This window comes from Bos javanicus, chromosome 19 (genome assembly GCF_032452875.1).
Source record: "Bos javanicus breed banteng chromosome 19, ARS-OSU_banteng_1.0, whole genome shotgun sequence".
NCBI lineage: Eukaryota > Metazoa > Chordata > Mammalia > Artiodactyla > Bovidae > Bos > Bos javanicus.
This window is the reverse complement of record NC_083886.1, coordinates 47,412,471-47,428,727: the sequence shown is the minus strand read 5'-3', so window position 1 is coordinate 47,428,727 and position 16,257 is coordinate 47,412,471. Positions and strand designations below refer to the sequence as shown.

At 52.8% G+C, this 16,257-nt stretch overlaps 1 protein-coding gene across 22 annotated transcripts in view; it reads right to left on the bottom strand.

Moving 5' to 3' along the window:
- Positions 1-930: 930 nt before the first annotated feature.
- The window catches only part of MAPT (microtubule associated protein tau), a 122,877-nt gene continuing 107,550 nt past the window's right edge, over positions 931-16,257 (bottom strand). For 15 of the 22 annotated variants that reach the window (XM_061392228.1, XM_061392209.1, XM_061392214.1 and 12 more), the window contains 4 exons: positions 14,414-14,506; positions 11,012-11,093; positions 9,374-9,486; positions 931-4,838 (listed from right to left, as the gene is read on the bottom strand). In XM_061392228.1, coding sequence (XP_061248212.1) covers positions 4,623-4,838; positions 9,374-9,486; positions 11,012-11,093; positions 14,414-14,506 — 504 coding nt within the window. In that variant the 3' untranslated portion in view covers positions 931-4,622. The remainder of the gene's footprint in view (positions 4,839-9,373; positions 9,487-11,011; positions 11,094-14,413; positions 14,507-16,257) is intronic. The other 7 variants (XM_061392212.1, XM_061392213.1, XM_061392218.1 and 4 more) reach the window with 1 other exon arrangement.

The following is a 16,257-nucleotide window of genomic DNA, read 5'->3' as shown; positions in this document are numbered from 1 at the left end:
CTTTCTTCTGCGGAAAGAAGAAAAGTTTCGATTTTCTTTGTAGAAGATAAGTGGGCGGGCCTGGTTCTCTCGCTGCTTCCTTTTTGCCTTTTCACAGCAATCAGGTGGACACAGCCAGTGAAGCTGCCTGAGTGTTTTATATATATATATATTTTTTTTTTTTTGTCTTTTTTTTACCCCAGTTCTGAAGTAACATTTCTCTTTGGCTGCCCTGTTGCTGCTTCTGTAGTTGGCGGTGAAGATCTGCTGTACTTAAGCTTCTGTCTGCAGTGGCTAAAGCATGTCAGGAAAAGCTGAGAAAAGTGATAATTTCTTTTGAAACTGTGTGAAAAAATCAAAGGCCTGAACATTATGACCTTGACATAATCACTAAGGAACAATAATTAACACAATGGGTTCTGCTCTGCTTTTCTTTTTGTCTGTAGTCTCACCAGGGGCTCCTTGGGATCCCTAATTGAGATCTAGCACTCTCCACCTGAGATGAGGCTCAGAGGAGAGCAGCTCTGATCCCGGAAGGAACCAGAGCCCCTCATTCCACTGACTGGCCCAGTCAGTGTCCTGCTTCAGCCCCAGGCCTCTCCGCTCATTTCCAGGGATCAAGAGATCTCGCAGAGCTACCCCTGCCGTCTCAGGTCTGAATACAGTGGTTTGGGTCTTTTACAGGCTGAGCCTTGAGAACTGAGCCACAAGGGTATTTATTGCCTTTTGAGTTGGACCAGGATGGTTTGCCAGCACCAGAATGAGAAAATCAACTGGAAATGAACAAGTCTGAGAGTCCTTTCACCTTCAGGGCCCCAGAGCCAGCTGGTAAATCCTCACATCCAGGTTTCAACAGTATTGTCATTTCCTGAGCTAAGTTCCCAAAGGCTGGGAAGGGACTTAGAAATTGTAACATCATTTTCTGGTCCTTTAAATCCATACACAAAGGCCTTATTTAATCAGAGTAATAACTTTATTTTCCAAATTCACTTTTACAGCAACAGTCAGTGTAAATCATTTGTTAAAACACACAATACACGATATGGACATTCACAGACAGGAAGCTAAGCTAAGATGGTCTCATGTCCCTCCCCCCACCCTCAAAATTAACAAAGAAATCATGGGACTTGCAAGTGCCAGAAATTGTCCTGCCCCACACTGCAAATTCACGGGGCTCAGTCCGGTAGGAGGTGAGACAGTGTCGGTGCCCAGGGTAAACCCTTTTCAAAACTGAAACCAGAAGTTTCTTGAAGCCACATTTCTGTAGAGAGGACAAGCCGATGACCTCCACCTCTGCCTTCATCCCTGCCTGTCTCTGCTGTCCTCGGAGGACAGAGATCAAAGGGTGACGAGATCTTAGCAACTGTTAGAAGTACGGGCTGTGTGTCTGGAGCTGGTGGGAATGGTGACACGGAGGTACCAAAAACTTTGAGGAAAGGATGCCTCAAAGCGGCTTTGGGAGGCAGGATTGTGATCTCAGGACCCTGCAAAAGGGCAGCAGGACAGAGCAACCGTATCTCGATTCCTCCACAAACCTCACCACCTGGCCGGGAAGGAGAACTAGCTGGCAGCCTGCGGCACCTGTCAGTGGAAAGGCGAAATCCCAAGGGACTGCTGGCACCCACGGTTGAAATCACGAAGAAAAGAGTTACTAGGCTTCGGACTACTGCACCCCTTTGCCCAGTGGTTTAACTATCTTACAGGTTCCTCCCCCCTCCCCCCTTGAACACAACAAGCAATCGCAAACAGGATAACGGTCTCACCACTGAAGTCAATTTAAATGGAATTATTGATAAAGTGAGTGGAGAGCTTGAGGGGACCAGGTGGATGAGGGACACCGATTCTGGAGGAAACGGGTGGGGGTGTGCCAGCTCTGGGGGGATTGTCCTCATTTAAGCTTACAAGCCAACATCCCTTTGCAGACTCCCTGCCAGCAACTGACCTGATCACCTAAACCACCATCTTCAGGCTGATCCCAACACAGGCGATTCCAGAGCCCTCTGGGAAGGAAGTACTTGGAAAGCCAGACACGAGACTGCAAGGAGGGGTGCAAGGAATGCAGCCAAAATCGGTGGCAGTAAGGAGGGGCCACATCTCACATCTTGACACCATGTTTCCTCCTTCCTCAGAACCCTTCCAAGACCAGCTGGGACTCGGAGGACCGAGCCTCGCGGGGGGACGTTTGGGGCCCACGTGATCCCTAGCGTGCAGCACTCTGATTGCAAAGGGAGCAGCCGGCCCTGGACTCCGACCCTCCCAGCCCCACAGGGTTGCCTTTGACCGTCCCCACACCACAAGTGGCAGACCTCGACCGAGGCAGAGAGTTTCTTTAAACAGCAGATTTTGACAAAGGCGGCTTCCCTTGTCCCCGTGGCAGAAGAGGGTTGGCAAGTGTCTTCTGACTTGTCACCGCGTCAGGAAGCTGGGGCCCCTGGGGCCAATCGTTCGTTCCAGGCCCTGCTGTGGCTGTAGGGGCCGTGGGTGGGTGGCTGGACCATCCTTCCTGAGGGAGAGCTTGGAGCTGAGGGGTGGGCTGCAGACCTTGCCCCAGTGGGCATTCGTGATGTGGGGAGCTGTCTGACCCTCTCTTTGGGGCTGCTATGGGGCTTCTCCTGGACCATCTTCACCACAAGACACATGCTCTCTGCCTGACAGAAGGGAGCCCCGGGTCAGGGAGGGGGTACCGGAGCTGCTGTCCTCTCCCGGGCTTCAGGTGTTCACAGCTGAGTTCCCCAGTGTCAGGATCTGGTCTCTGTGGGGTCCCCGATGCTGATGGAAATCTTTCATCAACTGGGAGAGCCACATGGGCCTTCTGGATCCAAGTCCCCGCTGTGGGGTGAGAGACACCTGGGACTCCCGCGAGGGCAGGTTAGAAACCTCTTTACAAGCATTTCAAGATACATGCGTCCTTTTTTTTTTTCTTTTCACTATCATAGTCACTCTGGTGAATCCAAGCATAAACAGACAAATCAGACTACAAGGCGACAGGGTGTGGACGGGGAGGGGAGGGCGACATCTATGTATATGTTCAGCTGCTCCACGACAGACCACCCTGCTTCCCGCTGGGTCGGGGGGAAGAACCAGTTCCGAGGGGGCACGTTTCACTTTTGGGGGTGCAGAGGGCTGATGACACAGACTTGGGATCGAGCAACGCCTGGGCTCCAAGAGGCTGGCAGTCACAAGCTGGGGCAGAAGTGGGGGACAACGCGGGCGTGGTCTTGCCCGCCTGCCCCAGTGCCATCTCTGGCATCCGGGACGGCCAGCCTGCTGCCAGCTCAGCACTGGACGGGGACTGGGCCCAGACAAGGCATGAACATCCAGGGTCACTGCGAACCCCACCCTGGCTTGCGACTCTGATGGCGGTGGGGGCAGGGAACTGAGTACGGTGGTGGGGGCCATTGTGAGGGACACAGCTGGATGCCTATAACTCAGAGAGATGGAGGTCCCGGTGTCTGGACCTCGCCCTCCTTGACTTCCCCCTTGGTATAGAGCAGGTGTCGCCCCATCGGAACAATGTCCATTACCGAGAAGGGGTGGGTGGCGAGGCGAACTCGGGACAGCATGACGTAGTGAGGGGACAGGCAGTGACCAGGCTCCGCACGGCAGACACACAGGCGTGGTGGGGGCAGACGCAGGGCTGCATGGCCGTGGGAAGGAGGAGAGGTTTAGGACCGGAGGCCCAGGCTTGGGAACAGGCAGGTGCTCCCAAGAGGCACAAGTCCTTACAAAGAGAACTGGTTAGCCCTAAGTCCCAGATCTGTGAGGTGGCCAAAAACGCGGCTGTAGTTCCCACCTTCAGAACTCAATAAAACGGGGTTTCTAGGGGGCGGAGCGAAGCCCCTCAGCTCAGGACCCCCCACCCACCCTGCGAGAAGCAAGGAAGAGGCCAGCGCTCGGTGGTCTTTTCCAAGGAGGTTACCCACACGACGTCCTTCCCATCACCTTCCTTCTCCTGCCCCGTCCCTTCTCCCCGCAGAGGGTAGGCCTCCGCCGACCCCGAGCCGCCAAGAACGGGACGCCGCTTGGCCCGAGGCTGCGGCGGGTGGTGGAGGCTGTGCCCAGCCCGCTGCCCTCCAGGCAGGCCCCAGCGTCCCCGCCCCGCACAGGCCCCTCGGCTTCCCGCCCCGCCCCCTGCCCCGCCCCGCCCACCCCGTCCGGCTCCAAAGGCGGCCCCGTGCGCCTGTGGCTCCACCCATGTGCCGAGTTTCAAGTCCCTTGTTGCCACTGCTGCCTCGGGGACACCCCCAGAATGGGGCACCCCCGCCCCCAGGCCTGGAGAGCCCCCGGAAGCAGCTTTCAGAGCCTCCCTTCTCTCTCTTCCACTCAGAGGGGGAAAAAAAAAGAATCAAAGTAACTGCCCAAGGAAATTCTGGGTGGGGCCCTCTTTTGGAGTGTTTTTAAAAATACTTTATTAGGACTGGCCCACCCATCAATTTGGGAAGCTGAACTTGGCTCTGTTCCGGTCACTGATTTGGAAGCCCCGAGCCAGAGCTGAGCGACAAGCAGGTTAGTGATTAACCGAGGAACCGATCTGTGAGGAGCAGCTGGGGGAGGGCAGAGGGCGAAGGGCCAGAGCATTATTCTTTTTTTTCCCACACTCTCACTCTCTTCTCTCCACGATTATTGACCGCCCCGGGGCCTGATCACAAACCCTGCTTGGCCAGGGAGGCGGACACCTCGTCAGCGAGGGTGGCGAGCTGCGGCGAGTCCACCATGTCGATGCTGCCGGTGGAGGACACGTTGCTGAGGTGCCGGGGGGAAGTGTCCCCCGACACCACCGGTGACTTGTACACGATCTCCGCCCCGTGGTCGGTCTTGGCTTTGGCGTTCTCGCGGAAGGTCAGCTTGTGGGTTTCGATCTGTAAGAGAAGAGCGGGCAGGCTAAGGAGGAGAGCTGGGTCGGGTGACGCCCGCTGGCCTTGGGAGGGAGGGAGCCATGGTGGCTATGACGGCTTCATGGCTTCCCAACAGCTAAGCTGCAGCATCCTAGTCACCTGCCAGCCAGCCCCCCAGGCCCCCTCTCCAGAAGCAGTGACCATTGTGGGTTTTTTGTGTACCCTTCTAGGAATAGCCCACACATGCAAACCTATATGTGTGAGTAGAGAAAAAAATACATATACGTGTACATATATGCATACATATGGCAACAGTATCCACATGCTTCGCACTCTGGTGTTTAGGTTTAATACCTTGCATTGTCCCTACACAGCTCCCTCACTGCTTGTTGAGGCTGCTTGCTTTCCCATCACAGCAGATGTACCAAAATGTATCTACTCCCCTGTGGGTAGATATTTAGGTTGTTCCAATCTTTTGCTCTCACAGACAATGCTGTGTGGAAAGTGTTGAATACCCTTGTACTCACATCATTTCACATATGCACCGTGTCTCCTGGAAGTGGGATTGTCAGTCACTGTGCATGTGCACTTTGCCAGACTGCAGATCAAAGTGTGGAAAGAGAGGCTGGAGGAGACACGGGGAGGGCCCAGGTCCCCAGCCAGCCAGCTTTGAGCCGGACACACTCCTCCCCTTTGCCAGTGACTGATGAGGACCCTCGAGGTGGCAGCTGCTGTGGGCAGCGCTGCAGGTGTACCAGAAAGCACGATGCAACGGAGCCCGGATCAAAGCAGTGCATTGTTCTGAAATATACTCACAGCTCATACAACTCAGTATCAAAAAAGCAAATAACTCAGTCAAAAATTAGGCAGATGATCTAAAAAGACATTTCCCTAAAGAAGACAAGGATGGCCAAAAAGCATGTGAAAAGGTGCTCAACATCGCTAATTATTAGAGAAATGCAAGTCAAAAACCACACGCAGTTTCACCTCACTCCAGTTACAGTGGCCATCAACAAAAAGTCTACAGATAAGAGTCGCCATATGACCCAGCAGGCCTGTGTTCACAGCAGCACTACTCATGATTGCCAAAATGTGGGAACAACCTCAATGTCCATTGACAAATGAATAAAGATGTGAGAACAGAATTCAGCCACAAAAAGAAGGAAATATTGCCATTTGTAGCCACATGGATGCAACTAGAGATTTTCGTACTAAGTGAAGTCAGTCAGAGAGAGACAAATACTGTATATCATTTGTATGTGGGATCTAAAATATGGCACAAATGAGCCCGTCTACAAAACAGAGACAGACTCAGACAGGACAGACGCACAGACACAGAGACCAGACTTGAGGTTACCAAGAGGGTGAGGGGGAGGGATGGATTGGGAGTTTGGGATTAGCAGATGCAAACTAGTATATGTAGAATGGATAAACAACAAGGTCCTTCTGTATGACACAGGGAGTTCTATTCAGCATCCTGCGATAAGCCATAATGGAAAGGAATACAATAAAAAAAGGGTGTATGTATATAACCGAGTTGTCTTGCTATACAGCATAGATTGGCACAACACCATAAATAAACGATAGTGAAAAAAAAAAAAGATACAAGTGAACTTCTTATTTCCAAAACAGAAAGAGACTCACAGACAGAAAACAAACTTATGGTTACCAAAGGGGAAAGGGGAAGGGGGATAAATCAGAAGGTTAGGATTAACATATACCCTAAGTAAGTAAGGTCGCTCAGTCGTGTCTGACTCTTTACAACCCCGTGGACTGTAGCCCACCAGGCTCCTCTGTCCATGGGATTCTCCAGGCAAGAATACTGGAGTGGGCTGCCATTTCCTTCTCCAGGGAAACTTCCCGACCCAGGGATAGAATCCAGGTCTCCCGCATTGCAGACAGACACTTTAACCTCTGAGCCACCAGGGAAGACCTAACATGTACCCTACACTACATATAAAATAGATAAGCAACAAGAACCTATTGTCTAGCACAGGGAACTAACTCTACTCAATACTTTGCAATAACCTATAAAGGAAAAGAATCCAAAAAGGAATATATGTATGTCTGTATAACTAAATCACTGTGCTCTACATATGAAATTAACACAACACTGTAAATCAACTAGACTTCAATTTAAAATAAAGAAAAAATAATAATAAGTAGAGCATCCTTGACCCGGAGGTCTTAGCTCCAAAGGATACCTGGAAAGCTCAGAAGCAGACAGTTTAGCTGGAGTATGTATGCCAAGCAGTACATAGTTATTCTCTCCTGCTGAGCTCTGAAGTGAGGGACACAGTAATCCTCAACCTTTTTGGGGTCTTAGGACCTCCTTGAGGGCTTCCCAGGTGGTGCTAGTGATAAAGGGTCTGCCTGTCAATGCAGGAGACTTGAGAGACACAGGTTCGATCCCTAGATCAGAAAGATCCCCTGGAGGAGGGCACAGGGACCCACCCCAGTATTCTTGCCTGGAAAATCCCATGGACAGAGAAGCCTGGTGGTCCATAGAGTCAAAAAGAGTCAGACATGACTGCAGTGACTTAGCACAAACCCAAGACCTTCATGAGCATCTGGTGAGACCAGGAAAATGTGTACACCTGCCTGCCTGCTCTCACACATGTGACAACTTCTCCCTACAAGTTCAGAAGTCCCTGGATCCCAAGAAAAGAGCATTGTAGGGGCATGTGAATGTAAAGAAAAATCAGGCTCCCATCTAAGCTATATGCTTATTTTGGGTGACTGCTTTGAAAAAAGAACTCTTCCTTATTACTGTAACTGAAAGACCATTTTGACGTTAAGTTTATGTTCTTAAGAAAAATGTGACACCCTCCTGGGAACGTCCCCAAACTCCCCAGGCTGAAAGGAGCTCGGGTGGTGGGGTTCCTGAGCTCCACCGCTTGTCAGCAGTGTTGCTCATCACAGAGGGAAATGGGACTGAACACGAGGAAACCCTCTGGGGCCAGCACAGTGTCTTCCGGGCAGTGGGCAGGGCCCTCCCTTTCTGAGGCAACACAGAGATGAGTGAAAACAGAAGTCCAGACCTGGATTTGCGTCTAACTCGTGTTGTTTGATGACTACAGAGCTCCAGGCACCCTCCTGGACCCTGCCTCACCCTGGTCTCCGGGACGGGGATGTTTCCGTCCTTTTGCTGAAGGAGAACCTAAGGCTGAGAGGGCTTGCAGAGCTTCCGGGGGTCACGCCTCCAAGCACAGTCAAGCCCAGAGCTTTCCCCCAGAAAGAGAAGCTTCCAGAGTCAGGGGTAGAGGCCTTCCTTCACCCAGAATCACCAACACCCAGACCTACCCACTCATTCCATATATAATCAGTCAGACTCGCCCGGGTGGGACGGCAGTTTCATTAAGCTCCCCAGGGCAGGGAGGTCCTGTGTTAAACAGGGCGGGTAGTGATGGAGACAAGCTGGCCTTTTGCAAAAAAACCTTCTCATTTCCCCAGGTCTCACTTCTGATGGAGACCCAGGCACCCTGTATGTAAAGGCATGATGGTCAGGGAGGCCTGTGGGGAACCAGGACCCCAGCCTTCCCTCAGCCTCCACGGGGCTCCATCACTGGCCATCAGTGCCAACTGCTGCTTTAAGCACACACAGGGCAGCAAGTGCCACTCAGAAACCACACAGTCAGGCTTTCACCGCAAAGGCGGAGTGTCTGTCGGTCCAGACCAGAGGAGGAGGAGGAGGTGGGCGGGATGTGGGGAGGGGGGTGACTGCATGGGAACCCTGGCTCCCATCAAGCTTGGCCCAGCTGCCACTTCCGACTAGTGGGGACCTTTGACCGCACCGCTGGGCTGGGTCTTGGTTTCTGTGCTGGGACGGCCCTTCCCTCTCCATCCTCCTCAGTCAGCTGCTGGGAGGCACTGAAGACTGGAACACGTACCACCTGCAGAACTTCAGGGCAGGCATGGGCAGGAAACCCCAGGGGGCATTTCGCTGAATTTATGAAGAGAAAAAGCGCCACCACACAACAGAATTCAGTGATGAGCCCAGAAGGAGGCACTGGGGTTCCCCAGCCCCCACTGCACACAGACATCCAGACCCAGGGCTTCTAGGAACCATGGGGAGCACCCAGGTTCTCGGTCCAGTGGCCTCCTCATGGACACTTGCAGAGGCTTTGTTGAAACCTGAATTCCAGCATCACTGTTTGGCTCTAACTGCCTAGTGACCTATTTAGAAAATTAGGTTATGTTCCCATGACTGGCTTTTGGTGACTGGGGCTGGCTTTGCCGACGGCTACTTCCTTTTGGGGGTGCTGGCCAACCACAGGGCCGAGGGCAGTAGCTCTCACCTTTAACTGCACTGAAGAGTCACCTGGGGGCTTTAAAAGCTCCCCTCCAGGTACCCAGATGGCTCCTGAGACAAACTAGTCAGAATCTCCAAGATGGGGCCTGGGATCAAGGCTGTTAAAGCTCCCAAGGACGGCAAAGAGCAGCCCAGGTGGAGCCGCGCAAGTAGCTGAGAATCCACATCAAGCCAGTCAATATGGGGCCCTCAGCTCTCCTGCTCTGAGACACTGCACTCTGTTACAGCCTCTGCCCTGCCCCTTTACCTTTTTATTCCCTCCGCCAGGGACGTGTGTGATGTTATCCAGGGACCCAATCTTCGACTGGACTCTATCCTTGAAGTCCAGCTTCTCAGATTTCACTTCCACTTGGCCACCTCCTGGAACACAACGTACAAAGGACACCGAGCCTTGAGTGAGGGCTCAGCCAGTGACTGCATGCAGATGCCAACCTGGAGGAGCAGCTAAGACCAGCTTTTATTTAGAGTGTGCTTTGGAACAAGTAGGTCCTTCCAAAGGGCTTGAAAACAATTTGCTTCATCTTCATTTTTTTTCTTTTTGTCTCACTAATCAGGGTGTACATCAAATATCTACTCAGCAAACTCTTTCTCCTTAGTGCAAAGGTAAAGGACAGCTCAGTTCAAGAGAAATTATTCTAAATTGGTGGGCTTGCAAGGAGTTGAGCCTTTCTATGCCAACATCCTGTAAGACCTCGGAATTAAACTGAAGGGCAAAATGCACCCTTCATAAGGAAGGGCCCTGACATTTTCTCCCTCCTCAGACACTCAATGCCCTGCCCAAGTGTGGGAGACATGACCTGAGGAAGAGATGAACTACATTACTTTCTTTGGAAGGATAAAGGCACTCAACAAAGTTGCTCCACAATGTGATGGGATGGTGGCCTCAGGAGAGGCAGAGAGATTCAACTTGCCCAAAATGTCCAAGGGAGACAGAAAATAATGACATTCTAGACTGCACTTCTGACCATCTCTCTTCCTGCAGTAATGGTTCAAGCCCCGGAGAGGACCTAAGGGAGAAGCCCTGCTCTGGACTCTCAGGCAGGAGTTAGAATCTAGATCTGGGCTCTCCAAGATGGTAGCCTGTGGCTACTTAAATTTTATTTATTTTTAAATTTTAATTTAATTTTTTTGGCTGCACCGCAGGGCTTGTGGGATCTTAGTTCCCGGATCAGGGAACGAACCTGGGACGGGCAGTGAAAGCGCCAAGACCTAACCTTTGGACTGCCATGGAATTTCTCAAATTTCATTAAATAAAATTGGTTCATTTCCTCAACTGCACCGGCCATATTTCAAATGCTCATCAGCCGCATATGGCGAGTGGCTACCACAGCGAACAGGACAGGTACAGAACGTTTCCACTGTTGCAGAAAGATCTACAGGCAGCACCAATTTCTGCATGGCATGAGATGGAGAGGGGAAGGGTGCGCATGGAGAGTTCCACAGTATCATTTCGGCGGGGACATGGCCATGACCCAGGAGTCCCATGTTACAGCTGGAGCAGTGGGTGAAATGTCCCTCCTCTTGGCTGAGGACCAAACTGGGGACCAAATCTACGGAGCCAGTCTTCGGGGGCCAGATCAGGTTCTTCCCCAGCTTCAGAGGCCCTGTGCGCAGCCCGCTTGGAGAGCCGCGGGGTCAGGGTTTAGCTCAGCATCTGCCCTCCCTTCTACCTTGTCTTGGGCAACCTGGTCCCGCTCAGGAGCTACACACAGAGCCACACCTCCCAGGCCCCAGCAAGCTCCACCCCCAACACTCTTCTTGATGGCCCATCCCATCCATCCTTCCCACCCACTTCCGGAGAAGGCACCGCCCCATCCGGCCCCGCCCCCTGGCCACCCCGCCCAGTCTTGCCTTCTACAAGGGCTATGCCTTCTACAAGGGCTACCTGGCTTATGATGGATGTTGCCTAATGAGCCACACTTGGAGGTCACCTTGCTCAGATCCACTGGTTTGTAGACTATTTGCACCTGGAGGGGAGAGAGAACGAGAGAGAGTAAAACAGGATTATTTTGTTGGGAGTGAAACAATGAAAAGCAGCAGGACAGCATTTCCGGTCTGCCACGAGGAGCACACCCTAGTACTGATAGGAAAATGTGTTGGAATTCTGCCAACCCTGCCCTGGGAATGAAATAAATGGAGTGCCTTCGATCCCACAGGACAAGGACCCTCAGAGAAATACAGGGCTACCTCCCCATAGGGGCAAGGCCACACCACTGGTTTAGCAAACATACGTGAAAAGGTCATTCTCTTTCCTGACATGAAATCGACAGATCGCATTCAGTGAGGACAGAAAGAAAGAAGGGGTCCGTGTGTGCAGCATCTGAAAAATCTCGGCAAAGCAAGAGAGCCGTGTCTGCTGGGCCTCTGAGAGCAGAGGGCGGGGTGGGGTGGTTAGGAGCACCTTCTCCCAGAAGCTTCACCAACCCCAGTACCCCTACAGCAGAACAACGATGGTCAGCGAGCAGGGACGAGCACTTCGGCGACCCGGGAAGAGTGAAGCGCCAGGTGGAGCCTGGGCACACAACATCCTGGACAGTTTGGTTCTTTACAGAAAAGAGCAAAGGAACACGAGCAGGACGGTCAGGCGGCACAGCAAGAATCACGGGTTTAGTGTCTCAGGGAAGCTCAGCAGACACACGCGGGGAGGCCTAAGGGCCCCAGGGCTCAGAGCCGCCCTAAGGGTCCAGCATGTGGCCCAGCCACACAGCCACCCCCCGGCCGCCTGGAGGAGACACCCCACAGGGACCCAGCGTCAGCAGAGGGGGTCTTCTTGAGGAAATCTGCACAAAACCATGACTGTGGAAGCCCCTGATGGTCACGGGGTGACACGTCCCTTGTGTGAGGTCACCTGAGGACACAGGAGGCCAATCACCACTGAGCCAGTGGGCTCCTGCTCCCCGCCCTGGAGTTACCTGGAGGAATGGCCTTGTGCCCGAGAATGGGTTTAACAAGCACATCAAGGAGGAGTTTTTACTTAGGTCTAAATCATCTGGAATAATCCCAAATTACGTTCATCAAAATCATGTTGGCGTTTGTCGATTACTGGCAGAGTTGATGGAAGCTGACCAGGGGACGTGGCCTGTGTGCGTAGGTGTGGGGAGGGAGGCGCGGGGAGCCCTCGCCTGTGGGGGTGGGTGGGTTAATGAGGGGTTCTGAGCCTGTGCTCCAGGTGGGGTGCTGGAGATGAGGGGACAGAGGGGCTGTGGAAACTACCCCCTCTTTCCTCGCAGGAGCAAGATGAAAGCAAAGGCTGGTGTGTGCGAGGTTCTCTCTCCTCTTTTCAGCCTCAGTTTAGGGGGGTGAGGGTGTAACCAGTTGCGGAGGAGGAAGGCATGATGGAGGGGAGGGAAGGGGAGGGGAGAGAAATGGGGGAAGGCGGGGGAGGATGGGAGCCAGGACAGGGAGATGCTCAGGCGGTTGAGGCTGGGGAGGGAGGAAGCCAGGCTCCGGATTGAAGCCAGGAGTCAGATGAGGCAGGGAGAACCGCGGGAAGGAGCAGGGCCTGCCTGCTGGGGAGTTACATCCCAGCTGAGGAGGGGCCCCCTGCCAGGCCAGGGGCCCACAGCCCCCCAAGCGCCTGAGGCTGACATTGCGCAGGGACTTATCACCCTCAGCAACCTTTCACCAGGAGAAGAGCTATGACAGCTCCTACTGCAGCGGTCACAAGCCAACATCTTGTGGCTCTCTGCCGGGTCCCAGGCTAGTCCGCCGGCCCATAGAGTGCAGGACAGACGGGCGACGCTCCTGGGGAAGTCCCTCGAGGTCGTAGGCACTGCCCTCCCAGCAGCAGGCATGTACCCCCTCCCCCAAGCTTCCACCGGAAGGAGCGGTCTGCTGACTGTGGCCACTGGACCCCACGCCTCCAGCCCTAGCAGCACAACCTCCCATCAGCCGACCAGACACGAGTTAAACCGGAAAGCACATGTCTTTCCTGCTCTGGCTGAAGCCTGCTTTCGGCAGGGAAGCCAGGAGTCAAATCTAAAACAGTAATGTCACCCAGGGCCCGTGGTCAGGCCGGCAGCGGGTGCAAGTGGTCCCCACCCCTTCTCTTGGCAGAAGACAAGGTGGCAGTGGGACAGGAGAGCAGGGACGGGGGGCACTGGGGGGGGGGACACTGAGCAGACACTGGTGAGGAAGCGTTAGTGAAGCGCCATGCAGCAGCCTCGGGGTGAGTGCCCACCACTCTGGGGGCCACAAGGAGTCAGTGGCAGAGCCTACCCCGGGTGCTCAGGGCAGGAGGCAGCAGCACATTGCAAGAATAAACCCTCAGGTCTGGATGTGGATGATGTATGGGTAGAGGCTGGGCACTTTCTGGACAGAGCACACCCCCCAGGGCTTCCACTGTCCTATAAACCGCCCCCTCCCCAGCGCTGCCAGCTGGGGACCAGATGCCTGCTCTCACAAGCCATTCTCCTCCCCAGGGGTGGACCTCAAAGGGGCTTGAATCTCCTGCTCCCTAGAATGTTTCGACATTTGCCTACGGCCGACCAAGAGAGGCTGTGGAGAAGGGGGGCCGAGCCTCAGGATGCTGAATCTGCACCCAGTTTGGTCACTTGGAAGATCCCAGCAGAGCTGATCAAGTGGGCAGGCAAGAATGAGGATGTCAGCCCCAAATCTCTGGGATGCATCCAGTGGGGACTCAGGGAGTCCCCAGGGACACCTGGAGGCAGCCAAATGTCAAAGGGCTCCAAGCAGCATTTCTGTCCCCCCTCAACTGCAGGCTGCTCCCTGTACTTTTGTTGGGCTCTTTCGCATCTGGAGCTTCTGCCAGGGGTGGAACTGGTTTCAAACAAGAGCCAAGAGGCTTACGAATCAGCTCATCCCTCGCAGATGCAGAGGACAAACCGGAGCAGAGCCTGGCTGGCCTCTGCTTGTCCCGAGGCAGGACTGTAAAGACCTTGGTATGGGCCAGCTGTTCCCAGTGGAGCCCCTTAAAGCGAACCTACCCGGGTGATGGAGGAGGTGGTGTCAGAGCCCAGTGTCAGGTGCCACCACCTTCAGCTCTAATTCAGATGGGCTGTGGGGCTCCCTGTGAGCGGGCGTGACAATGGGGCTGGGAGGACCCCGCTTCCAGGAAAGGGTCGGAGGACCAGTCACTCGATCTGCCCATGCAACAGGGCACCCCTCCTGGACCTGTGGGTGCGGGGAGTCTGGGCTACGTTTACTTGGGGACCCGGATAGACTCTGAGCCTGAGCATGGTTTATTCTATGCAATGTCTCACAAGTACAAACACTCATGCCACTTCTCAAACCCGGAACCACAGCTGGAAAGTGTGACGGTACTCACACTGCCGCCTCCTGGCACGTGTTTGATATTATCCTTTGAGCCACACTTGGACTGGACGTTGCTAAGATCCAGCTTCTTATTAATTATCTGCACCTTTGACAGCCAGAAAAAAGGATGAGTGACACACCACACCCAGACGTGTCTGCTGCACAAACACACTTGCTGCCGGCTGCAGGCCTGAGAGGAGGGCAGGCCGGTTCACACCTCCCTGGGGAGCATTCCAGAGCTGTGAGTGGTTGGAGATGGACCCCACCTTACTGCCCTGGGCTTACAAAACAGATCCGTCAGAAGTGGCTCTTCCCTTTCTGGGAGGATTGCAGTAGGGCGGCCTCCCCCGTCAGAGAGCACCTCGGAGGTGGGGGTCACCAGGTTGAGATGGAGCAAAATGTGCTCAGTCACATTATTAAATGAACAAATAAAAGGTCCTCGCTGTGGCCTCATTCACACGCCTACCAGACCCATCTGAACATTCACCGAGACCTTTACCTGGCTGTCCTCAGGTCTGTGGGCACTGCAGTCACCTGCAGGTATATTGTTAAAATCCCAGATCCCACTCCTGACCTTAGGCTTCTGAAAAGCTCCCCTGGTGTTTTGTTCCGGTTCAAGAATCCCTGACTTCATGGGGAGGACATGGGTAGATTTATGGAGAAGGTAAGTTCAGACCCCTTCAGGGAAGGCCTGTGTCTCTTGGAAGGCAGGGTGAGTGCCCGCCCTTCCATCCATTGGCTGGTCCTTGGCCATGAACCCCCAGGCACTCAGAGGGAACAGCGCTCCCAGGCACCCTTCCCTAAGTTTTCCTGAGCAGGTGTAGGGATGGTAGAGACCATACTGTATTTCTGCAAGGCTCCCTTTTTTCCAGGCACCATGGGAAAAGTGTGAGGCTATTAACATTCGGGGGAGGGGGGGATTTTTATCTAATTTGTCTGTGTATGAATACCTAGCGGAGGCGAGCTGAACGCCACGATTTGTCTGCGAGAGCAGTGATCCACCATCACCAGCTGTCCCTCATCAGGGGGCTCAGTATTTGCAAACAGGAGGCCTTAGTTTTTATCAACTACAGGTATGAACAACTGCCAGCTAAAGTTCCCAATGAAGTACCAGCACACCCTCTAAAATTCTGGAAAAGTGGCAGTTGCTGCCGAGGGGCCCACTAACCCTGAGGCCGGGGGTGGTCAGAGCCTGGGCTTATCTCAGGAGAAGGGTCCCAAATCTGACCCCAGAGCCGGCCATCAGGGGTCCACAGGTCCTCAGCCAATGGAGGAAATAAGGACGTGATAGCAAAAGTTATCCATCCTACCATTTTGATATTAAAATGGCCTTTTCCTCCAATAAGATAAAAAAAAATGACTTTCCCTTTATTAAATTGTTAATTATCAAATCACATTGGTAATAGATAATATTTATTTTTAGATATCATTAACCTGGCAAGCTAAATACAATAATTTTCTCTTAGGCTCCATCCCTGTTTTTTTCCTTAATTTAATTGATCTGGATTGAAAAACCTGGGAAATACATATCTAACCCACCTCTTTGTTTTCTTTTATGTTCCTTTAAAGTAAAAAGCTGTGTATTTTTTTCATTAAGTAATATAAACTGTGTTCTTGAAAAACAGAGGTTCAAGAAAAAGTTTTCTTGCTACTCTAACACAACCACTACTGCATTTTCTTGTCCTCATGAATGCTCATATATAAAAATAAAAGTACCACTGCAGACATATAAATGTGTGCCTACTATTTTATATCTTGCTTTACCAAGTATTTGCCATGTTCTACAATCAGAAGCATTAATTTAAAAAATGTCCTATTCCATTTTGTGTTATCTATGCTATCAGATATTTATATTGA